The sequence below is a fragment of the Platichthys flesus genome, chromosome 4 (assembly GCF_949316205.1).
Source record: "Platichthys flesus chromosome 4, fPlaFle2.1, whole genome shotgun sequence".
Taxonomy (NCBI): domain Eukaryota; kingdom Metazoa; phylum Chordata; class Actinopteri; order Pleuronectiformes; family Pleuronectidae; genus Platichthys; species Platichthys flesus.
In genome coordinates, this window is record NC_084948.1 from 23,952,715 (window position 1) to 23,978,183 (window position 25,469).

General features: G+C 42.7%; 1 protein-coding gene across 1 annotated transcript in view; it reads left to right on the forward strand.

The window, feature by feature from the left end:
* The window catches only part of gbe1b (glucan (1,4-alpha-), branching enzyme 1b), a 77,441-nt gene that overhangs the window by 32,447 nt on the left and 19,525 nt on the right, over positions 1-25,469 (forward strand). Inside the window, exons 11-13 of the mRNA XM_062385479.1 lie at positions 7,151-7,261; positions 7,350-7,521; positions 20,498-20,682. Coding sequence (XP_062241463.1) covers positions 7,151-7,261; positions 7,350-7,521; positions 20,498-20,682 — 468 coding nt within the window. The remainder of the gene's footprint in view (positions 1-7,150; positions 7,262-7,349; positions 7,522-20,497; positions 20,683-25,469) is intronic.

A 25,469-nucleotide genomic window follows, 5' to 3' on the forward strand; every position in this document is an offset into this window, starting at 1 on the left:
AATTCAATGCGCTGTTGATTTTTCCTTTTCTCTCTGTCCACCAACCAGTCGGACAATCTGAATAGTTGAAGAACAGAAACACAATTTCAAAGACAAACACAATTTCAACGACAAACAAATCCACACGCTTGTGTCGTCCTCCGCTCGTCGTCGGGGGAAATACAGGGAACAGTTTCACCCCGTAATGAATCAAAGAAGGAAATGGCCAATTATTCTTCCCTTTTTTATTTTGAAAAATATGTTTTAAATTTAACTTGAAGGAACTTTCCCATGAATAAATTTCATTAAATGGCAATAGAGCATGACAGTTTATAGACACTCATTAAATTGTGGGTTCCCAGATTTACTTTGCATTCTCAGGCTTAAATGAACATTAATTATTATATTTTTTTTATTGTGTGTGAGGTTTAAGTACAGTGTAGAAAACAAGATTGATTGGTGGGTTGCTTTTTATTGTCTTCGTGAATTAGAATTTTAGTAGCAAAGTGAACTTTATCTACCACATGAACCACGTTGTGCTTTTATTACATTTTTTCGGTTGTGCTGTCTTGTCTGTGGAGCAGTGAAAATGCTTGTGAGTAAAATGCTCTGTTGGTCGGAGCAGTTTTCTTTTCCTCGTGTCCTGTCAGAGTTCATGTTTCCTGAAGGTTAGCATCTTTCACAGCGTCCAGCGAAGGGCAGCTCTCTGCTCTGCTATCTCCTGGACAAAATGCAATGTAGCGTTCACGCGCTCAAACACAGAAACTGGAGAAAAACCCACTGAATGTGTATTTATTAGGACTTTTGTGTCAATATTCAATGTTCTCTCACAATGTTGCTTCACAAACAATCTGTGATCTGCTGAGAGGAACACGTCTATATATCCATTGCTTCCCTCCTACTATAATATGATTTTATTTTTAATCTCTCTGCTAACAGACGTCCTCTTCACTCTGCACACTGATAGCTCAGCACAGCCAGAGAAAACTCACTGATAGCTTTTACATAAATACTCTGATATAATTTCAAAGTGGATTAATTAGCTGCACACACAACCTTGAATGGAAAAACCTTCACGCTGCTCTTCATATTGAATTCTTACATCTCATACATAATTGACAAAGAACATTCTGTGCAAACATGGTGAACTTGCAAGGTTTTAATTATGGATGATGTAAGTTTGTAATTTACAGTTTAAAACAAAATTAAATTTTCCCTGAACACTGATGGTTCATTTTTAAATAAAAGTATTTTAGAGGCATGAATTAGAGTTTTAACTCTGGAATGAATCATAGACCATAAATAAAGATGATCTACGTGACCCCACTTCCTCCCACTCTCCAGAAACTAAGGTAGAATATCCTGGATAGGAACGCTGCCATCCTTTGAGCCACAATCTGCCCAGTAGTGACCATGTGGTGGCGCTGTTGTAGCTAGGGCCCGTTGACCAATCATGAGGCAATCATGTCCTTCACCCTGTTTTTAAAGCATCACATAACTAATTAAAATCAAACTTACCAGAAACATCATCACTCGGACATACATCAGTACAGAAGTACCAGAAATAAGAGAGACGTGACTTTTTAATTTGGCCCTTGTCTCATCTGCTTACATGGAGGAGGCAGGGTTTATGACCCGTACTCCAGCCAGCCACCAGGGGGAGAGCCAGGTGATTTGGTGTCACTTTTAAAGTCATACATTTTTATTTTGAGTCAATGAATTAAACACACAACATACATCTTCATCAATTGTGAAAACAAAATTTGTTTAGTTAATTGATAGTATTTATTCACCAAAACAACTTAAAGGCTCAGTGTGTAGAGTTAAGTGACATCTAGTGGTGGAGTTACATGTTGCAGCTGAATACCCGTAACCTCACCCTCCACTTCCAAACATGACAGAGAACCTGTGGCAGCTTCAGTTGTCATACAAACATGGCGGCCTCTGTAGAGAGGACCCGCTCCTGATGTACATATAAAGTATTTGAATACAAATGACTCATTTTAGGGTAAAGACCACAACAATTCATACAATTTAAATGAAACATCACTAGGATTATTTTATATTCAGTTTCTGCCAATAGATCCTTTTCACCTAAATCCTACACGCTGAGCCTTTAAATAATGAATGACTACTAATAGCCATATTAATTATTCCTGCTGAGCATGATAACCCCGTTGAGTGACTTGTTAAACACTCTGGACACTGGATGGGAAATTCAGGACGACGAATCTTCCACGTCCCCGCACAACAAGTGTTGAAGCACCCTTCGGCTCCCCACTTCAGCCCAAACTGCCTCTGGGAAAGTACTTAATGGCCCACGATGGAAAAACATTGTTTATAACCGAGCTGCCATCAGGTCTGAAAGTCTGCATGATGGTGGCGCCGTGTAACACCGGGAATGAGCGTGCACGCCCATCCAGGCGTGAATAAGTGGCATCTTAATCATAAATATGCATTTCTTTATCTGACAAGTTTTTTTCTCCCTCTGGAGAACTTGGATAAATTGACAGTATTTGCGATCAACACGTAGCTCATCATTTATTTCCATGGCCCCCGTTGGAGTTTTCTTCAAAGTAATAATAAAAATGTCAAACCATTCATCATCAGTGCGCCACAGTGGTTTTTTAATGAAATCAGCAGAGATTACAAGTACATTTGTAGGGAAACAGACAGGCAGCGGGTTATCTCTGGGGAGTTGTGTGTGTGTGTGTGTGTGTTGGTTTGGCTGGTGTATTGTTTTGTGTCCCGTTTCAGTGTGTGTGCACGTTTCTAGTATAAGCAGAAGCCCTCTCCTGTTTGATACTTGACAAACATCGCTGCAGGATGCCTGGAGAGGTTATCTGCTGTAAGATTCATGTAACGCCGTGTCCTCTTATCGGCTCGCCCACACTGAAAGTTGCACTTACTCATATTTTGGGTGGAAAATGCGAAGCGGAGCGTGTGACCTCGGCGCTGCATGCATCCTCCTGAGCTACAGTTTTTTGTGGTGTCTCTCAATGGGAGGAGACCACGCATCGTTAATCAAGTCTGTATATCGCAGCGGTGGGTTTAACTCTGTGGCGGGGATGGAGGGAAGGGAGCATAGGGGCAGAGGGAGGGAGCAGCCGGGGGATAGTCCCAGACTTGACCTTCCTCGGTGATGCTTGCTCTCGGCGTGGCGGGCGGCGCTGCACCGCTGAGAGGCGGCCTCCTTCACAGGATTATCCTTGGGACGCCCCCAGAGAGGCTGCTGCTGCTGCTACACTTTTCAGATAACATCTCTCGCATTGCAATTATCGTTTAGATTCTCCTGGATGCATCTTTTTTCAATTAAATTTGTCGCCTCCCTGGTGAGATATCGATGCCTCGCGAATCGGCAAAGTGAGCAGCGAAATTCATGCGTTCCAGTGCAGGGGGGCATTGGGATGAACATGCCTTGGTAAAGTCAGTGAAGTGCACTCAGGGCTCGCCTTGCCTCTTCTCACAGAGTGTCAATTAGGGAGGGATTTGAATGGACTGAAGTGGAGCCTCCAGCGAGGGTGTGTTGCAGAGAAGGAGACATGGAGCAAGGGAGGCTACAGAAAGATAGACAGAGAGAGAGGGAGGCAGGAGGAGGAAGCAGATGGAAAGAGAGACAAAGAGTGAGAGCGTCAGAGCTTATTTTTAGATTCACATGTGTGCATGAATGAATCTCCCTCGGTTCCTGGATCCAGGCCCCACGCTGCGATTCGTCCCCAGCGTGACTGATTGATACGACTCATTTACTGACTGCAGAAGACGGTCCGGACCAACAGGCTGGGAAGAATTCAGAGATCCTAATGAGAGCAGCAGATAAGGCGCGCGGCACAAGTTTGGATGATTGGATCTGGTTATGGCCATAAAATGCTGTCACTCCTAATGGATAATATTACAAAAGCCCTCTAATTTAACAGACTCCCTTCCCTCCAGCTACAATGGATTGAGATGTAATTGAAACAATTAGAGAGAGAGAGAGAGAGAGAGAGAGAGAGAGAGAGAGAGAGAGAGAGAGAGAGAGAGAGAGAGAGAGAGAGAGAGAGAGAGAGAGAGAGAGAGAGAGAGAGAGAGAGAGAGAGAGAGAGAGAGAGAGAGAGAGAGAGAGAGAGAGAGAGAGAGAGAGAGAGAGAGAGAGAGAGAGAGAGAGAGAGAGAGAGAGAGAGAGAGAGAGAGAGAGAGAGAGAGAGAGAGAGAGAGAGACGCAGTGTGGATAAGAGCGGGCGGCACGGGAAATTTTCTGGCTTCTCTCGGCTCCTCAACTCGAGCGACCTCCGAGTCAAACGCCCCAATTTTTTCTGTTTCCGTTATTCCCCTTTAATTTAATTAAAATATCAGCCTGCGCCGCTCTCTCCTTATTAGTTTCAGGGAGAAAAATCCATTTCTGGTGCTTCTACGGTTGCTCCGTCCATCATACTGAAAACACTTTCAATTAAAATGACTTCATAAAAAATCCAGGCGGCTGGCAAGCGGCGATGGAGTCAGGCTCGGTTATGTAAACATGTCAGTGGCTTCATCGCAGCCTTTTAAAGGGCGCCCGCTCGGTTTGACCCCCTCGTCGAGCGTCACCCTCCGCAGTCAGTGACGGCAGCTTTTTTTTGGCATTCGTTTTATTAGTTAATTGCACTCTGAGGCCTCGCTGGTGCGGTGTTACCCGGCGGTGCAGGATGGAGATGGCGCTGTGAGCCTTTTCAAACTGTGAGGTGAGCTGCGGAGGGCCGTGCAGCCTAGTGAAGCTCCTGCAGGAGACGTCGGCGTGGGTTGCAAAGTTCATTAATTTCTAAAACTGTGAAAGGATAAAGAACGGGGAGGGGTTCAGATGATCCGCGGGATTTGAGCGTTGCGCACCTTTACCTCTCTGACCCCCGGGGGCAGCAGAGAACATGCTGAAGAACCATGTGACTGAATCAGAGAAGCTCTCGAAGCAGTCGAGGGAGATGAGCTCATCCTACACTGCTAGAATCTTTTTATTATTTCTTTTTTATTTTTATTCTGGCTCTGCCTAATTAATCCAGGCACTCCGGTTGGCTCCTGACAGCGGGCTTGTAAAGTAAGATTTGTGCACTGCTCATTATCATTGATGAAGTGGACTGTCAGTGGCGCCAGGGAGCTCGGCTGGTCGGGGCTGATGTGGGTGAGCTGGTGGTGGGGAAGTCGTCAACCCAGTCACTCCCAGTCTCCGCTCCGACAGTCCCACTCCCAGATTAATTGCTCCCAGACCACTTTTGCGGTTGAATTGGGTTGTAATGATTCATAAGGAAGTGTAAAGTGTCTGATTGAAGGTGGGTGGGGGGGCGGCGGGGATGATCTGCGGGGTGTTTTCAGTGGATTCACTTGTTTGAAAGGAAACCAGCGTTTAGACGATTTGTGTATTTAAGTTCAGACCACAGGAATAAAATCCACTTTTTTAAACTTTATGTTACTGCTCAATTTATTCACATAAATAATACAATTGAGTGTTGTATTATAATATTGTCCAGGATGATGATAACCCAGCCTCCATTAACAAGATCATTTCCATAGAAGCCTGGTCACTGTGACCCCTATGATTTAATCAGGAGGAAGTTTAGTACTTTTGTCATTTGTGCTTATGCTTGTGTGTGTGTTTCTGCAATGCCACAGAGCTCCCTGTTGTTTTTCTATATATATTTTTCTTACTTCTACTCATATTTCATATGTTTTATTCGCATCACTGTTCTATACAATAGTATATACAGTATTAATTAGATAAAGAGCTTTAATATATCTGTTCTGTCACTTCTTTAGGATTCATTGTTTTTCATTCTCCTGCCAAAAAACCTGGTAATATAAAAAACTCCCTTTTTTGATTATTTTGGGTTCTACGTTCTTGATCTCTGCTCTTTTTCTGATTTAATAAGATAAGAATTAAATTATACTCTTGTAGAAGATTAGTTATCATCGCATTTAATATAATGATCATTACTTGTTGTATTGGATATTTACTTTTGATTACAAGTTTCTTTCCTCTTTTTTTTCTTGAGTATAGCTCTGTTAGCTTGACACATCTCAACATAAAAACTATAAACTTCTATAAATGAAACTTTAAACCGTTCATATCCATTTAAGTGGAACAAAATGCAAAACAAAGATTTTCTTGAGGATCCGAGGCGATGCACCGAGCGCACGGGGAGAGAGTGAAAAGGTCTGAGAATGTGTCTCTCACGTCGATGACACCTTATGTTCCTTGGCGAGCTCCCCCGGTGGCGTCGGCGCTGAGTAATACGACCACACAAGGCTAAGGTGAGGAGGAGCGGATGTGGACAGATGGTGATATATAGAGCGGGGAAGCCTCTCTGTTGGTGGACCAGCCAGTTCATCTCCCGACATATTGATCGACCACAATTTACTCTCTTTACTCAGAGGATTATGGCTCTGTAGAGTAACATAAAGGTTTCCTGACATGTCAATCAGCTGTCACAGCCAATTCCACCGAGTGGACGTCAGCCTGTCACCAATCACACCGAGCGCGTGTCTATCACCAGGGGTTCACGGAGGGCACACGCTCTTTCTTTTATACATTTAGGAATGTTATCGACACCGCGGCTTTCCAGCGTCTCTGCTGTTCATTAACCCCCCCCCAGTGCCCGCTGCAGTGCATGTGGTTATCTCCACTCTGCCCTGTGCTATCATCTGCTCGTGTGTCTTCGGGTTGTTAGTCTGTGTAAGTGCACGGTCGCGCTCCGTGTGGGCAGATGTGTTTTGAATGCGTGTTGTGTTGGCCCCCGCTTCCCTCTGACCCCTGGAAATGACTCCTGTGACAGGAAGTGTGCGTGTAGGCAGGCCAGCGACAGGGCATTGATTCCCTGGTTGGATTTATCGTCGGATCCCTCCAGTTTGGATGAGGGGCTCTGACCTTGCCCATCTCAGGTCGGGGAGAGCTGATGCCTTACTACCCATGGGCTGTATTGAAGTTATTAAAAACTCCATTACCGCCATTCAAAGGTAGACATAACTCACCGTGCGGAGATAGAGATGTCAAAGCAGAGATTGATCTGAGAAAGAAGTGTAACCCAGGAAAAAAAAAAACTTAAGGAAGGGTAGACAGAGGGCCGCAACTGAAAGACTGGGCTTCCGACATCAGTCAGAGCCCGAGTGGATCTCTCAGCGGCACATCTATCATTCCCTTTTTCAATAACCCCTCTCTGTCACTCTGCAGATCCTGAAGGAGTTAAAGGATGAAGAGTGGAGCATGGGCAATATTGTCCACACGCTGACCAACAGGCGTTACGGAGAGAAATGCATAGCCTATGCAGAAAGCCACGATCAGGTGGGCTATGTCTCTACGTGATCCCGGTGTCAAACAGTTGGTCTCATCCTCCACTGTGGATTAATAAAAACCTGGTCTACCTCCTCAGGCTCTGGTTGGGGATAAGAGTCTGGCCTTCTGGTTGATGGACAAAGAGATGTACACCAACATGAGCACCATGATTCCCATGACCGCCGTCATCGACCGCGGCATGCAGCTGCACAAGATGATCCGTCTCATCACACACACGCTGGGTGGAGAAGGATACCTCAACTTTATCGGTGAGTCATCCTGGTAACACACCAAAAATGACACGGTTCTATATACAGGGAATTAAACCATTATGGCATGGGGAACTAGTGGTTGTTATCTGCAGTTCAATAATATCCTGTTATATCCTATGGTTTATTTTTGAGTTAAAATAATGAATCCATAATATCTATAATTAATTTCAATCACCTATCATGCAAAATGTGTTTGCTTGGTTTTTAATTCTTTTTTTGTTGATTATTTAATGTGGTTTTTCTTTTACATCATTTTAAAAATAAATAAATAAATTGGATCTATGATCAAACAAAACACAGCAAATTAAATTTTTCTGACTGTACGTAATTCAAATAAAGAATTGATTAATTAGACAGAATGGACAAATTATTCTGTAATTTCTATTTTAATACAGTACACTCGTATGGCTAGATTTAATTTACTCTAATCCCAGTTCAATGGCTCCATCATCACCATCATCACATAGTTTTCACAGCTTGCATCATATTTCATGTTATTTAATTTAATTTCATATGCTATCATATAATCATACAATCTAATTAGGCGGTATCATTATAGAATCATGCCACATGGATTTGTGGTTCAGCCGGCACTGAAACGCTGAACTGTCGAGAGGCTGCAGAGGTCGTAATAATGAGGCATCTTCCTTCTGTTTGTTTTTTGTTTTTTTAACAACTGAACCAACATATATAAAGATAAGGCAACAAGGAATAATTAATTAATACTCTCACACACATAAGCACGGAATGAGAAGCATAGATCTCACTGTGGGTGTGTGGGTGTGTGTTTCTGTTAAAATCAGATGTCACCTCTGCAATGATAAACATGTTCTAATTCATAAAAGGCTCAAAATAGCTCGACACAGCCCCTCGCTACTCATTTTCCATCGCGGTGGTTAAAGTGCTCAGTTATCAGATGTGTTGTATTTCTTTAACGGTGTACGTCAGTGGAGTAGCTCGCCACCGATCAGTCAAGGCTGGCGATAAGCATCAGAGAAGCCTTTTGAAGTGGAGTTGACATTAACACTCACTTTCCAGAGCTGATGGTGAAACGCATGCAGGACAAAAGCTGTCTCAGATCCGATCTGTTTTTTATTTTTTCTCCTCCAATGGATCTCCTGTCGTTCTCAGTCTCGCTGTTGGGGCAGCTCCTCGTTTTCAACACCGAGCTGCGGCGTGACTTTTACTGAGGCCTGCTGCTAAAGATAATAAAGTGATAATTAACGACTGACCTTGAGGGGAACGTGTTTTCCTGTGTCTGCTGCTCTCTGGTGTAATGTACGTGTACAGCCTGCACGCGTGGTTGCAGCATTTTAGCTCCACCTGGTGATCTGGTCGGACTCCGGAGCACAAACAATATGCTTTTCTTTTTCCTGAGATGCTTGTGTTCACCATCGCTCAGGGATTAGGACCATATCCGGTTGTACTCGAAAAGAAAAGAGTGAAAGCACCCTGTGACTTCCTGCTAAGTGGACTGATGTCTGTTTTAGGGGTGTGTGTGTGTGTGTCTGTGTGTGTATGTGTGTGTGAGAGGGGAGGGGGGGTGCAATCAAAGCAGCTGCTCTTGATGGACAGTGATAACAGGGTATCTCGTAATGAACAGGATGTCAGAGAATTGACCTCATGTGGGCAGTGGAGGAACGGTTGATAGTAATTATGTCTGATTCGCTGAGTAAAGTGGCGCTAAGAGGCTCACTCCTGCTGCTGGACTCCTGCTGCTTGATTCCTACTGCTTGACTCCTACCGCTGGACTCCCGGTGCTTTGTATCTCCTGGATCTCCTGTGCTCTCGACCAATCAGTGCACGAGGAGTTGATTCCAACGAGTGGAGTGCAGGGCTGCTCGCAAAGTCAATACGACAATGATTTCATTTAATCAGTCAATCATCTCTTCTAAGGGCTACCCTGGGGTTCAGCTCACTTGCAAAGTCTTAGCTGTAAGCCATACATTGTCATTGGTCAACATTATTATAATTAATACAAACAAAATGGTCAAACTAACAAATACATAAAAGAAGAGGGCCTAAAAATAGAAAATAAACCAGAGAGTTTTATCTTCTTGCAGATCAAAATGCTTCAGTCTACACAACTCATAATGTGAGTTGTGTAGACTTTTCTTTAATAGCCAAACAGACAATGCGCCATACAATGGAATTCTTAGTTAGCCTCCATTAAACATCAAAATTTGTTTTCTGGAAAAATGAAAATGCAAGGCTCTCCGCTCACCTTCATCATAAACATTTTTACATGCTTTTATTTATTGGTGGATTAAACCAAAATAAGAGCTGCTAGAATATAACCTTGGACTTTTACTTGTTCTGAATCTATATTCATTTTGAATTTGAACTAGACAATGTGTCTTTCAGCCGTCCTTACACAGTCTAAGTGGAAACACGTCTCTTATTACCTTATGAAATGTGCCTTTAATAGCAATCTGGCCTTTTGTCCTCCTCGCTGTGAGCAGGTCTTAAAATCCAGATCAGAGATAATTCCTCTCGCTGATGCAGTTGAGACCGGAGGACGTTTATTACCAGTTTTACTGCAGGAACTTATGGATACTCTATCACGTACTCTCTGTGACTGTCCTCCACTCCCTCAGTTATTCTATGTTTCCCCACAAGGTTTACGAGGACGTAGAAAGCTTTTTTTATTGCGAACAGTAAATGCATGCGATCGTGATCCTTATTGGAAGAGACAGAAGTGTGTAAATCGTTTTATGTGTCAGTTCATTTATCAGTTATTGTTTGTAAGCGTTGTGTCATGGATGTGCAAGGGCAAACGTCTCCTGCAATATTAGCAGAGGAAGTAAAGTTTTATACAAATCTGCCTTTTCACAATGATAAATCATATTTTTACACTTAAATCAGAGTTTGCAGAAGTGAAAGTTTAATATTTTCCCTTTTGCTGTCAAGTAATTCTTACAGAGTGACAGAAAGGGAAAAAGGTTCTCTACTGAAGATGACGTTGTCTTTTCATCACATTAATGGATGAAAGTCCTTTTTCCTGAAGAATATGAAAACAGGCGAGAGAGAAGAAAGTGTTAAAACCCATCCCTGGGAACTGCTCAGAGTTCAAGCCGCCCGGAGTTCAAACCGCCAGGTGGGCGAGCAGAAGCGAGACACTCTCGAACAGAGTAAAGAAGAAGAAAATCAAGTAAATCCGAGATGACATGCCGTGTCAGTGGATCAATGACATGAGAGTCATTTAGCCAGTGCTGAGCAAGAGCAAATTCTTTTAGAAAGCCAAATCAATTTGAAGTGCCCCGTGCAGAAAAGAAACCACATTTATTTACTCCTGGCCGATAGCAAACAGCAAACAGCCCACAGACAGAGGACAGAGGCGGCGCTGGTATTTGAGATGCCGAGCGATGGCTACTGTTGAGGATGTTGGAGTGTCAATGACATTAAAGCGCCGAGTGGTAATGAAACGCCTCAGTGGTTTTATCATCGCATCGGCAGGGGCAGAATGGAGCCGCTCGCACACTCCCTGACTTTCAGGGCTCACTCAGACTTAAGATAACCTTGCAGATTTACAGCCTAAAATTATTGAGCTAAAAACTTCCCCCCTGCACTCTGTATTCAGGGATTGTGACAGTGCAACAGGCAGCCATTATGCTGCGGCCCTGGATGATGAATTGAAAACCGGTCGCTTCCTCCTCATACATTTCACACAGATAATCTCACTGCTGAGAGCCGACGGTGCTTTCAGTACTGTGGAGCTTTTCGGTTTGCACGAGTGCAGTGTCTGTTCTCATCCTGCCTGTTTGGAGTGGGCTGCTAGCGTCGCCTGTGTGGATGCTGGGGAGCTACTTCGCATTTATTCTTGTGAATAGTGAGTTCACCTCAAACGCTTCTACATACACTTCTTTGAATGTTTGCTGGATGGTTGTGTGCAGAGCTTTTTATAAACAGACCATTGTGCAGAGGGAAGTTAGAAAACTTTGCGTTCATCCTGCCTGGTTTATCTGCAATGAAGATTTTACAGATTGTAATTTTGTATTCTTTATTATTGTTAGTGTGTGTGGTTTGTATATGAATGATGAATGAGTGTCATCTCAGTCTTGAAACTCAAGTTCATAGTTTTCTAAATACTTCTTCTCGTTACTGTTTTCGAGCAACAAATTGAACACTTGGCTTTATTTTTTTAGACAAATTGCCAAACAGGAAGTGATTCTTTGAATGTTGTTGCGATGTCGGCGATTAGAACCTATGCCACGTGTGCGTTTGTCAGTCCGATATGTTCAAATATAATTAACCGAATTATCAAAATGCACCAAATTTGTGACTTCACCTCCCTGGGTCATTTACAATACAGGTGCAAAGTGTGAAGCTGATAAGTTGAACAGACTTTTGGGAATTAGTAGATACATGTGCCGATCTCGACTTTTCTGTTGGAGCGTGCATGGACGCATTAACAGGAAATCAATCCCGCAAGTGGAAATGAACATCGCATCTCGTCTCCAGGCATTTTATCTTCTCCTCCTCCTCTTTCTTTGTGCTGTATCTAAAACCTTCGGTGACTCTCGTCCTCTCCATCCCCTCTTGATTCTGTCATTGATCCTCCTTTTGCCAGAATCCCTCCAATGGAAAACACATTGATCCTTTGGCTTCTTCTTGTGCCGCTAATTACTGAGGGGACTGTGTCACTGTCGGGCCCTTATCTGATGGTTGTAGAGGAGTAATGGGATGTGCCAGTTGAAAGGCTGTCCGACATCAGCCTGTGTAAACACGGTTTCCCCCATTAATCATATCATTATTGGAACCACGATAAATTTAAGCATCGACATCTTCTGACAAAGCTTTAGTTATTTTTATTACCCTTAAAACACTGGTGCAAAATCGTATATATATTTTAGCTTACCCATCATTTTTAATGGTCACGATAATGTCTCACTCAGCAACTTAACTGCTGTGGATGTGGTGACATTTCCAACAATGAGGTTACACTGCAGCTACACCGGTGGATACACAATGTGCGTACTTTCTGCTTGGTACACAAATAGCGATTCACCACAGTAATGAGGAATGAATTTTGCTTATTATTCGACCAGTAGTGCTCCCATCAGTTGTTGAGATATCTCACTTAAAACCACAAATGTCCTCCTGCTTTAGGCGGGAGATGAAAATTACAGGAACAAAAACCTGAGTATTAGTATTAGTTATTAATATTATTCATGGATATCAGTTTAATGGTTATTCAGATATTTCAGAAGTGACTCACTGACATTGCTCTCCCTTGTTATTATTTGGGGTTTTACTAGTTTTTTAATAAGAGAAACAAACTTTAAGCCAAACTGTTTGATATAAACTTGTTGTTGACTGTGTCCAACCATAATATATGCATAGTTTTCCACTGCAAATTGCTGAAGAAGCTGTAATTGTCCTATAATAATGTGTAAAAGAACAATCCTTGTGTAATAGAAAAAACCTTCTTTGTATTTCATTTCCAGATAACAGTAACCCTATATATATATAATGAGAGACAAAATGATTTTATTTATGTGTATTCGGGGTGAGAACTCATCTTATTTCTGGGTCGTGCAGAATGAGCTCTCTGGTTGGTTTGAGCTGTGAGGGGGCAGAGGAGGGTGATTATCATGGTGATTAATTCCGGCATATGGGAGGAACATTGGCGTGTTATCGCGGAGGAGAGGGGAATGATTACCTAATGGAGGTGTGTCCAATGTGTTTCTTTAAAGCCGAAATGAAATGAAGAGTCAAAGGCTTCCATGGGTTACTGAACCAGCCTGCACAGGAAATCAATCATCTCCACTCGACTCTATAGAATAATAACACAGGGAAAACTGAAAGTAAATACAGGCAGAAAAAGAGGCTGGAGCCCGAACGCCGTTAATGAAGTGAAAATCTTTGGATGGCTATCTCGGACAAACATTTTTAGACTGTTTTATTCCTCCTGTGTCTTCATCTGTGTGTGTGTATTTGTCCCTGTATATGTGCAATTTCCTCCATAGGCCTCACCCCCGGTCACTGACTAAGTACATGACAAGAAGGAGCTTAATGCTGAATGCTCATTAATGGAAGAGTCCACACTTTAACAAGTATAGGGGGGAAATACTGGGAACAGTTGGTTGTGAGGTCTTGTGCGGGCCACTAGAAGAAGTCACATCACAATGAACGATGTGGAGAGCGGGTTTTCTTTTGCTCTTTATTTATCCCTCTCTGAGTTCAGTTCCCTCGCTCCGGAGCAAAGGAGAAGAAGAAGTGATCCATTGTTTTCCTTTGGTTCTGGTTCATGTAAGGTTCACGCCAACTTATTCTGAACCCACAGTTTTAAACGTAGAGTCACATGGACTGACAGGCCGCTCTTTCATTGGACACTTGCTTCATCATCAGTCATCCAAAACTTAATTTATATCAAGGGCACGTGATGCTTGAAGTCTTTAGCTACTTTCTCTAAAGATCAGAAAATGCTCAATAAAAAAGAAACTTTATTTGCCATAGAAGTGACAAAAGGCTTAAGAGAGTAGATGGACATGAGCCGTCTTATCCCACAGAATGATTTGGTGGATTATTGCCATCCTCAGCAGAGGAATGATGGACAATCGTTTAGTTTACAATTTGAATTTGAATTTCACGTACCCACAATCCCTTTGGCCGGTCCATGTGGTCCTACAGTAGCCAACACTAACAATAATCTCACTTATAGATCAACATGATTTCTCTTCTCAAACCAAAGTAATTTGGATACGTGTTTCCACTCTGGTCTTCGGGGTTATCGGTGTGTAACGTGTGTGTGTGTGTGTGTGTAGTGCTTTAAAGTCTGAACATATGCCGTGTTGTTCCAATTCACTGCATCAGGCGTTTCCACCGACATGCATCTTCGACCACAGAGAAGACACTAATCAGTGAAATCATCTGTTGCACTTTTTTGGCTCGAACAACTTGTCCAAATTCCACACTGCATGCTGATGTTCACGGTGAAGTAATCTAAAATCAAGTGGGACCACCAGATGTCACTCAAACTGTGCATTTTGGATCACTGCTGCCGGCTGCATTCATAGAGTGTAAATAAAGATGCTAGACGCGTCTTCACTTCCTCCGTCTGTGCAAAGAAGAAGCCAAAATCTCGCCGAAATGGATTGCGACCACATTTGGTTCCAGAACCTGCGTCTCAGTGTCGAGGTCCCACTGTTTCACATGCCCGACCAATCAGGAGTCAGATTCAGCTGGCAGTCCTCCTCATTTTTATAACACCAAATAACAGCCCAACCAATCCATCGGCTAGTTTGCCAATGCAGCTGACAAAAGGCAGGGTGCAGTCTGGATGGGGTTTTAAGTGGGAAACATTTATTTGATGGGTATTCTGACTTTTTAGTTTCGTCCATGTCCCATCCACTAACATGGAGGGGACTGGGTGTATGACCTATGCTGCAGCGAGCCACCGGGGGCAAAAAATATGTTTAGGCTTCACTTATACAGTCTTTAAATAAACTCAAACAATAACTAGACAGTCTTTTAAATATTTGTATTACTAAGTGGTGCAGAATTGTTTTCGATGTTTTTGTCAAAATGAGTAGCTTCCCATCCTTTGTGTGTGTTGTTATGATTTTTTTATGCACACTCCCATCCCTGACACTGATTAATCCTTTCAACGTGAACACACAATCTACTCACAACTGTGTCTCAGCTGGTTCGACTCAGTCGTGTTACACATAGCACGTAGCTGAGCGTCTGTGTAATTCATTTGTAGCTCGGCGTCTCCCTCTGTGTGTGTTGACAGCGGCATGTGAAGTTCAACAGCCTGCACTGTGCATTACACGCCGCCGCATTGATCCTCTTCTCACTTCTTCCTCAACGGAGGAAAACAGAAGGATAACAATGCGTCTGTGGTGGCTCTCGGTCCCACCACCTACACATACTGTACGCAACACACTGCAACACAGAGAGAAACCACTTCCCATGGGGAGAAATCCACTCTGGGAAATGTAGGAACTCAAAAGTAGTGTCGAGGTTGACGAGGCAGACGTAGAGTGGATACACCAAAATAGTAAATTATGCATTGAAAATGACATATTCATACCTGACAGTTTTCACTTTTCTCCTGGAGAACGAAATCCCAGAGGTGATCACGCCGAGGGGATGGTGGGAGGAGCCTCACTTCTGCCGTTGAAGTGTTGTTGATAAAATCCAGAGAATATACGTTGATTGCATTTGTAAATATTTTAAAAAGGAAGACTGCTAAATTGTAGCACATCTTTGCTTCCATTCATTTTTCACTCAGCAAATTATCTTGATGTGGGGCCACACTAGACACATGGTGGAAACCTACATTGATAGACCTACTGATGGACGGCAAATTGTTATTAGGCTTAGGTCGTCTTCTTGATTTTCTTCAGACTCCACTTGCTGCATTAAATTGTGATTGACTGTGGAGAATTTTACAATAAATCAGTCACGAGGGCTGCTCCTGTCAAACTGTAGAGGTCATACACGTGAAGCAGATCCAGTCACTTACCAAGTCTACCCTCTCCTGATATGCAGCATTAGGCGCCACTTGTCCTGCTTAGAATGGCCTGGGATTGTCCATCTCAGTGCTGTTGGCTCCTCATTTATTCATTGTAAATCCATGACTTAATGCATAATCTAATACCTTTTAATGTTGTGTATGATGTCCCATGTCTTACGTGTGGTTGAGAGGCCTTGAGTAATGTTTTAGATTTGAGTGTTTTGGTGCCATCGTGTCATTGGGATAAGAAGTGCCTTGAGACAGTCTCCATCCTCAAGAAAATAAGAACAATCCTGACGTGGCTCATAGTGACTTAGACGTATTATCTGTTCCCGTCCATAAAGCAAAAGAGGTTGCTATACAACTTCATTTTTCTTGTTTTGACTGCCAGGATGTGAGCTAGACCAATAATCTTGCTCAACAGATCTGTGATAGAGTGCATATGTCGGCCAAGGCCTAACAGACCCTTTCAATTCAATCAAGCTGCACAAAATCACACAGACACTAATAAATATCAGTGGCATAAATATCCCTTTTTTCATTTTTCATCAGGATCCATGAATTATTCGCTGGTAAATTGGTGAAAATGAGCAGAAATGTGCTGCATCGGACTGTTTATCTAGATTCAAGCAAAAATGTAAAGGATTTATTCGGCCTCATCCTTTATCCGCTCAGTAGTTTCTGCAAAATCATGCTGACAAAAAAACAAAACACTAACCAGAATGTCAGTCAGTAGAGTGCGTTCATCAGCTAAAGCCCAATAGTCCACTTAAATTCAGTCAAGCCGAAACCAACCAAATTGCCCACACTCATAGTCAGACCCCTAAATACACCTTATTCTTTGTCATCAAGATCGTTGAATCATTCTCTGTAAAACTCGCCCTATCTCATAATGTTAGAGAAATTGGAAACAAAACAAGGATCCACTCGTTAAGGATATTTCTGGTCCCATTTTCCACCCTTCACCAAGTTTCGTGGAAAGTCGCTAAGTAGTTTTTCTGGTAATCTTGTTTCCGAAAAAAAAAAACTAATCACGGACAACAACAAAAAAACATAACTTCATTAAAGGGGAGGATTGTCCAGAGGTAGCTTAAATTGAGCACTTTTCTATTAAAAGTCTTTCAGGTCTTTGGGTATTAATAATCACTCTACTCACTGTGTGTTGTGTTCAGATTGTGTTAAACAGTAGTGTGGATGATGAGCAGAGAGGGAGGATGATTTGGACATTTGAGGAAGGTGCATGAACACGTTTTTTTCTTCCTCGAGGCGCTGATGACACCGGGAAGTTGAGGAGATTGACACTACACACTCCCCCTAGTGGCAACACAGCACTCATGAGAACTTATTTTTGCTCGAGGGCGTTCATGCCTTCCAGGAAAAACCACCTGCCACATGTGGCCACGGGCCATGACGCGGCAGACAGAGGCGGTGTGAAATTACTTTTAGGGACTGATGTGATTAAGAGCTAGCTTGGAGGTGCCCTCTAGAAAAAATAAGGAGGGACACAAGGGTGATGTCTCACCAAATCCCCAGTGTGAGGAGGACGAGAAGGTTTGTCTTCTGCTGTGTGGAGAGGTGTAGAGTTGTCTTCACCTCCCAAGAGAGGACACAGAAGAAGTGAAGATCTGGGAGGGAAAGGGAGTCCCAGTACACTCCAGTATGTCTCACTTTGATTGCACTGGAGCTTTAGCCATAGTGAATATGTTACACAGCAGTATAGCACGGCCGTCTCTCTTGTCATCTCACAACAAAGCCATGTGATCCTTACACTCCGGCTCGTGGTTCATCCCAATGGCACCAGTGTCAGCGCTGAGGTGAAACTGGTGAGCTGCTGTAAAAGGAGAGAAAATGAAGAGCGGCATCATCGCTGCCCTTACACAAGCTCCACCAGGGCTGGATAAACTAATTCTGACTGGCTGAGCACACACAGTGCAGGCACATTTCACTCTGACAAAATGCAGAGTGGCTGTTTCTGGGATTGGAAGATGAAGCAGGAACTTCTGTTAAGTCAGGTGATCTCGTTATCCGATGAAAACAAATCAAGACATTCACACCATGTAGATGGTGAACCGCCCAAAGCTTTGTGTGTTTTCACAGTGAACTATTTGCAAGAAAATAAACTGCTATTTCAGGACCTACAAAAGCATTTGCAGCAATGTGCTATTCCTCTAGGAGTTCAAGTTTTTTGATTTATTCATTGTTTGTGGTTTATGACAATATATCGTATATAAAGATGGACGACGTGTCTCCATCACTACTCGTTTCATAAACAAATTATTCAAGATATGAGATTTTGACATCATTTTGGCCGGAGTCTGTATAGTAGTGAAACCGAGAAACTGTCTCAGCTGTCAATCAAGGTCACTAAACAAACACAACTTATCAGAAAAAGCACTTGAACATTCATAATGATGGGAGCTGCCTAAAGTGACAAAAGATATCTTTAGAAAAAAAATGTATTCAACGCGTACTGTGAGTAGTTTAGTTAAGGCCATGTCCCATCCATTGACCTGGAGGAGGCAGTGTTTATGACAGCCAGGATCTGATGTATAAATACAGTTAGTACTTAGAGTAAACAGTTTGTTTTTTTATCTTACTTGTACAGTTTGTGTTTATGCACGAGTGAGTAACCTCAAACTCTTTGTGCATTGACTTTTGGAACAATAGAGTTCTTAATACAGCCTGCTCTCAAAACAAGCAGATTTTGTTGCTCTATTTCCCACTCACTAACACGGAGGAGACTGGGTGTCTGACCTGTACTCCAGCCTTTATATAGGCTATACTTCATTTTTTGCGACCGTCATATCTCGAACATTAACAACCACACATCGGTGTTAAAATGTAATCTCGACTCCAACCCCCCCGAGGAGGAGAAACCCTGTGACCTTCCCTCCTGCTCAACACCGAGTGCACAACAAGATAAATGGTCCACATATCTCTAATACAAAACGAATTGTTCCTATTAGCAAGAATCCTATTGATTCAGTTACATCATGACGTTCACTGTAGCACGATCATTAGAGAACACACAGAGATTTAAAGTGTGCGTATATCTCATGGCCTGATACAAAATGAGGTGTTCTCTGTAATTCTCCCATGATTTCCTATATAAGATCAAACAAAGGGCGTCACCTTAGATTCACTTCATTTTGCGTTACGATCAATTAAAGCCGTGCACCTGCTGTAAATGTGTAAAGCTCCTGTTGCTGTGTGAGATCATTTGCACGTGAAATATTCATAACGGGGGAAATGTTCCGGTGCTTGCCGAACGTGTGGTGAGCTCACTCCTCTTCGGTGAGCACCTCGACCGCCCGCGCTTTTTGAAGTGCAATTCTCTCCTTTTACATTTGGAGTTCAGCTGCGTGGGAGACTTGTTATTCATGCAGGTGTCACAAGAAAAGCCACTGCCTCCTCCTTCCCACTACACCTGCATTCCCCCCCTGCCCCCCCCACACACACAGTGCGTCCCCGCTGCCCTAATTCGTAGGCGAGTGGTGCTGCCGTGGGCTCCTTCTGCCAGCAGTCCATGCCTTACAGTGCTACTTCTTTAAGACCTACATGATGTACTTCATTAGAATCCACTCCCTGTCTGTTCCACTTCATCCCGTCACTCTGAGGTTTTCCTCTTTGTAAGAAGAAGAAGGAGGAGGAGGAGGAGGAGGAGGAGGGAGTCGCTCTTCGCATCAAACAAACAACCGGCCTCCGTTCTGTTGTCGTGCATCTTCCTCCATCTCTTGTCTCGTGTGTTTCTTGCTCTGCCGGGAATTCAATTATCCCGGCCGTTGTTTTATGATGTTGACGTGACACCCGTAGACGGATTCATTATCTCATCTCAAGACAGCGTCACAGTGACAGGGCCGTTGTCTCCGACGCATTGAGCTTATGCAACTGGCCTGTGCATCTCTGAATGCCTCAATGATACTCGTCTTTTTATTAAAGAAAATGTGTCGTCTCCTGGAGAAGCTGCATTAAATTACTGCAGTTTTTAGGAGGGAGAATGAATCAGAAAATGCAGATAATATTTTTATAAAGTTGAATTAATCAAGGTGATAAAGAGGACTCTCTCCCAGACTAATATGTGTTTGTTTTTGTGAATTTAAACTTCATTGCACTTTTTCCCCATTTCCAGCAATGACTCAAGGTTTGCTTCGTGTCAAATAAAAGCGTTGGGATTTATTTGCAGTGTTTTTAATTGCGTTGGCTTCTTTTCCCAAAGTTGTATTCATGAATGTGCAGGTTCCTCTGTGACATGAAGCTTGATGAAAATGTTGCAGGAGCTTTGAGTCTCTGTTTTAAATATGGAACGGACTAACCTCTGCTGAGGTTATGAAAAGGCCACAGATTGTGGCTCTGGGCTCTTTTGATCATTTCTTTTGGTCTTGTTAAAAACTGCGCCGGACCTGAAAAGAAGCTCATATCGAGTGGTGCGATAGAGAATGCTAATTCATAAGGACTGTGTGTGCCTTCCCCTTCATTATGTACATTCTTTAATAACTTTTTCTCTTGCAGGGAACGAGTTTGGCCATCCTGAGTGGCTGGATTTCCCCAGAGAGGGGAACAATCAGAGTTGCCACTATGCCCGGCGGCAGTTTAACCTCCTGGATATAGATCACCTCCGCTACCGGCAGCTCTACGCCTTTGACCGGGACATGAACCGCACCGAGGACAAGTACGGCTGGCTGGCTGCCCCACCTGTAAGGACTTCACACGCTCACTCTACATCAGGCTCTTTGTGCAGACAGCCTCAATTACCAATTCACATTAGAGATATTGAGATAAGTTTGAGGAGAAGACACGCACACCTAAAAGACCCCGTTAATGGATTGTATTTGACGTAGTGACATTTCAAGCACACGTCCCTTCTTCAGACTTCTGTCATCTTATATACCTGCAATCCATGTTTACTACACACATGATGTATGACAGTTTTAAGCTATTAAAACACATAGTAAATATGATGATAAATATATACAAAACATAGTGTACAAAGGTTAAACAACCTAGGTTACATATACAATGTTTATAAGAAAACTGATTATATATAAATCATGACGCTCCAATGGTTGAGTCCCCATTAAAGACTCACAGTCTCTACTGACTTCTTGAAAGGCATCTGTCTAAGGTGTTATTATAGTGACATATCACTTAAACATGAAAATACAAAATGCAATGGGACATATAGAGACGGTAGATAATGAATAGAGATCGAGCTATGGAACAGCGGTATCGTGGTCCTGCTGATACACATGATCGATCTCTCTCCAGTCGGTCTCAGGTGTCAATAATTACATTTCAAATAAACTACTTGGACTTTGACTTGTTCATTTGGCCCATGTCTCATCTGCTAACATGGAGGAGGTGGGGGTAAGGCCGTTACTGTAGTCAGCCACCAGGGGGCCATTGAAATGGGGAAGTTATCACATTGTCCATCTTTAAGAAACATCACATTTAAAGGTCTTGTATCTAACTCTTTATTTTAAACCCTTTTGTTGTTTAAATCCAGATAAATTAATTCTCAAAATTTTTTGTCAGATATAGATTATTTCTCAGCCAATATTTAAATAACGATATATTCGATGTAGGATTTTGAGTGAAGGTTTTCTGAAGCCTCCGTCTTAACACACACGTACAGTTTTATTTCTGCAGGCACTTAGATCCTGGACTGAGGCAGGAAATAAATGCACCATAAAGAGAGTTTCATTTTGGAGACGTCTTGTTTCTCCGGCTGCTGTCAAGGTGAACGTTAATAAAGTTCATCCTGTAGCTTCTCTCTCCGCCTGCTGTCGAAGCCTCTGGAAGAACGAGAAAAGGTGTTTCTCTCTCTCTCTCTCTCTCGACTCTCCGGGAGCAAAGTGATGGGATAATGCAAATGGAGAGTGTTGCTGAATTGACAGGGATTAGAAGTAAGTCTGTGTAATTGATTAAAAAAAAAAAACACCTCCCTCACAACCCCGGGAATCCGTTTTGAAGATTAGAAACTACTTCACCTTGCTGCGTGACACCCTGACCCGCTCGTCTCCCCCGCGCAACAGACACACAAATGCAGCGGAGTCAGGAATGTATCAGAGAGCTTAATTAAGAGACATGTCTGGTTCACAAGGATAATTTCTGCCCATTGGTCCATCAATCAGAGAGAGGTGTGTTCAGACGTCCCAGAGCCGCGTGCACATTTTACAACCGGATGAAACGCAGCTTTGAAGGTGCGGCAAAGGAAAAGCCGAGTCTGGCTGGTTCCTCTGCTCCCCTTTGTGGAGTCTGAGGGAAGGCTGATCCCAGAGGAGGCTATTGGCAGGGAGGATGCATACATTTGGCACCGGTGCTGACCTGCTAAACATTGTGGCTGCTGTTTTTCTTGGCTGTTTCTGTTAAGTTTTCTTTTTTTCATTTACAGCCGCGGATGACAGCTCTGAAGCGTACACTCAAGACATCATCTCATTATGTTCCTTCTGTGATTGATCACTTCAGAAACTGAAGTAAAATATTTCAGTTTACGTCATGGCGGTCTGAAGGATATCATTTCCGTTAAGTTGAATTATGTGCGAGGCTGCAGGCGGCTGTGATATGTAGGGAGCAGGAAGATCATCCATCACAAAAACAGGATAATTAAGGATAATGAATATTGCAGATACACTATCTCTGATGGGGAGAGTTTACCCTATTGAAGGGATCTCGAGACAACATTGAATTAGGGCAGTGGCTACCTCCGACTGATGAACTGGAGGTAATTAGTTAAATATATTATGGATTTGGGTTTTGATCACAAATAGGGTTGCAAAATTCCGGGAATATTCAAAGTTGGAAACTTTCCATGGGAATTAACGGGAATAAACTGTTGTGTTGGTAATTTATACTAACTGTATTTACCTAGTCATATAGAGACATAAATATAAACATTTTGTCATAGGCTGATTTGAGCCCTGAGGAAACTTTGGGCACTCAATTATATGCTTCTACACCTTGTGTCATTCTTAACATAGGTCTTTGCACAGTGTCTGCAAATTTACACAGCCTTTCCTTCTACATTGGCTGGGATAAAATGTCTCCACACATGAGATGATGAGAGGGTAGATGAACAGATGAACAATCCTCAATCAGCATGCTAATATATTTTCCCCAGTAATATCATAGAAACTTACCTGACTAGTCCTGCACACTACAGCACGCCTCAATAGCCCTGCTGTAGTGTGCAGGATGCTGGGAATTATCTGCGCATCTGATGGATGAATGCACAGTGCAGGGTTGAAATTCAACGCGCAGCATGTGCTGCATTCCATACAGCTTTAAAATAGAGTTTTGAATGATGTTTTTATTGCTCAGCGTTCAATTTATGTATTTATTTTTTTCAAAATTCCCCAAAATTCCAGAGCTTAATATTCCCGTGGAAAGTTTCCGGAAAGTTTCCACGGGAATTTACCAGAAATGTTCCGCCCCTTTGCAACTCTAATCACATCCAATTTAACAGTCTGCTATGATACAAAGCTGCTAAATAATAAGAGCGTGATCATCAGGAAGGTTTTTACAGGTCAGACCAGTTTAATGACCTATAATATCTCTTTATCTATTGATTCAGCTCAGCGGTGAAACGTAGCTATGGGTTCCAGACATTAAAGCTAAGGGCGGAAATCCTGGACAATTTAGCAAGACCAGGATTAACGTCTTTTTGTATCTTACTTTATTTATTGATTTCAACAAACAGGACAAAACGTGTCAAATTACCAACCTGACCTTTAAGGCCTTCGTCAGGGAAAGTTTTAAACCTATAGTGATCACATGATTAGTATGGACACGTGAGCAATACCATGATCTGGGTCACATGACAGATCACATGCAAAGAAATCAATTCATGCATCACATCTGAGAACACTTCAATATCGAGACACTTAATACATACTATTAAAAAAACTGTAGCAAATAAAACAATTACAGAAAATTTGTGAAATCAAGTTCCCCATTTAAACCAGTAGAAATGTAATAATGTAAAAACTAAAATAGCAGGTAAATGGTCTGAAAAAGACAAATTGACTGTGTACTCTGTAATGAATCAGTTCCAGGCTTTTCTTCAGCTCCCGGCTCCGTCCTTGGAAGCGACTGATACAAAAAGAAAATCCGGGATTGATACAATATCACAAAAGGTCTTTGTAGAACATTGCTCACAGATAACGCCAATAACTGCTCCGAGATTCCGCCGTAATAACCAGATGAGTCTGAATCCCCTGCACAGCTTATCAATGACATTGCCAAGGTAATCGTGCTTAGTGGGAATATTCTATGGCTCGGTTCAATATTTCAACCGCGGTGGGAGGATCCAAGGGCGTTGTGTAGTTGAAAAGAGGAGGAGGGCAGGGAGAGAGAGAGGATCTGTCGGCCATTCTCCCCGTTGTCCCAGGTAGAAGCCAACTGAGCGGACTTTGCCTTTAAAAGTTTGGTTTGTGTTCCGCCTCTTTGAAGCCGCGCAGCTGTGAGCTTCAAAAGGCCGAGGACGTGAACTGAAGCTGGTCACTTGAGTCGCTGCAACTGTGATGAAATGTAAATAAGGGGCCGCACACTATAAAGTTCAGTGTTCGTGTCCGTGTTCCACTTACACCTGTGTTCACGGCTGTGAGGCCAATTCAGACGCCCGTAAAGTGCTTTTATTTTCTAACAGTATAACTCGTATCCGTCTGTATGTACAGCAGTAAAAAAGCTGTTTTATGATCACGTTAGGAAGCTGTATTTAATCATTTCAAGGTCATTGGAGGCATTGAAGACCGAGCAGCATTCTTACATCAGGCTGGGATTCAGTCAGTGGTCGGCGTTCCCTGAGAAAACCTCAGGGGGGGGAGGAAAATCTAAACATAATTTTATAGCAGGTTGCATCTTCAGATGTGTTTTGGATGTCTTCCTTCTCCCTGGACACATAAAATGTTTACCCGGGGCAAAAGCAATTTTTGTTTCCCACGCACAGTCCCGGGTTAGCTCGCCGCTGACTTGGCGTGAGCTCCTCTGGACTGAGGCGGTCGTTTGTGGAAATGTTGCATTCGAACAGCGGTTTACACAAAAAGATGTTTTCATTCAGGAGTGCTGAGGTCACAAATGGGGCGACTGCAGGGATTTACCCCCCGCTCCCATTGCCTCACTTAGTTCCACCCAAAACTGTTGATTCAGTACAGTGGGAGGCTGCAGGGACAGGAAATGGAATCTTAAAGACTTCAGTAGTGTAACACTAGATGACTGTTCATACATCATATACATCGCCTGGGGGAGATGTTTTTTTTCATTCGGAAATCATAAGATAACAATTTGCATTTCACTAACGGCTTCTGAATAAAATAAGAATACATTTATGATTACCTCCAGTTCTGCTGATTGCATTTACATGTACTTATTCATTTATAAGTAAAAATGCACATTAATCCAGAGGTCGGAAAAGTTCACACATTCTTTACTCAAGTAGAAGTACAGATAGCACGTGTTTAAAAACAACTTATGGAAAGTTTTAAGG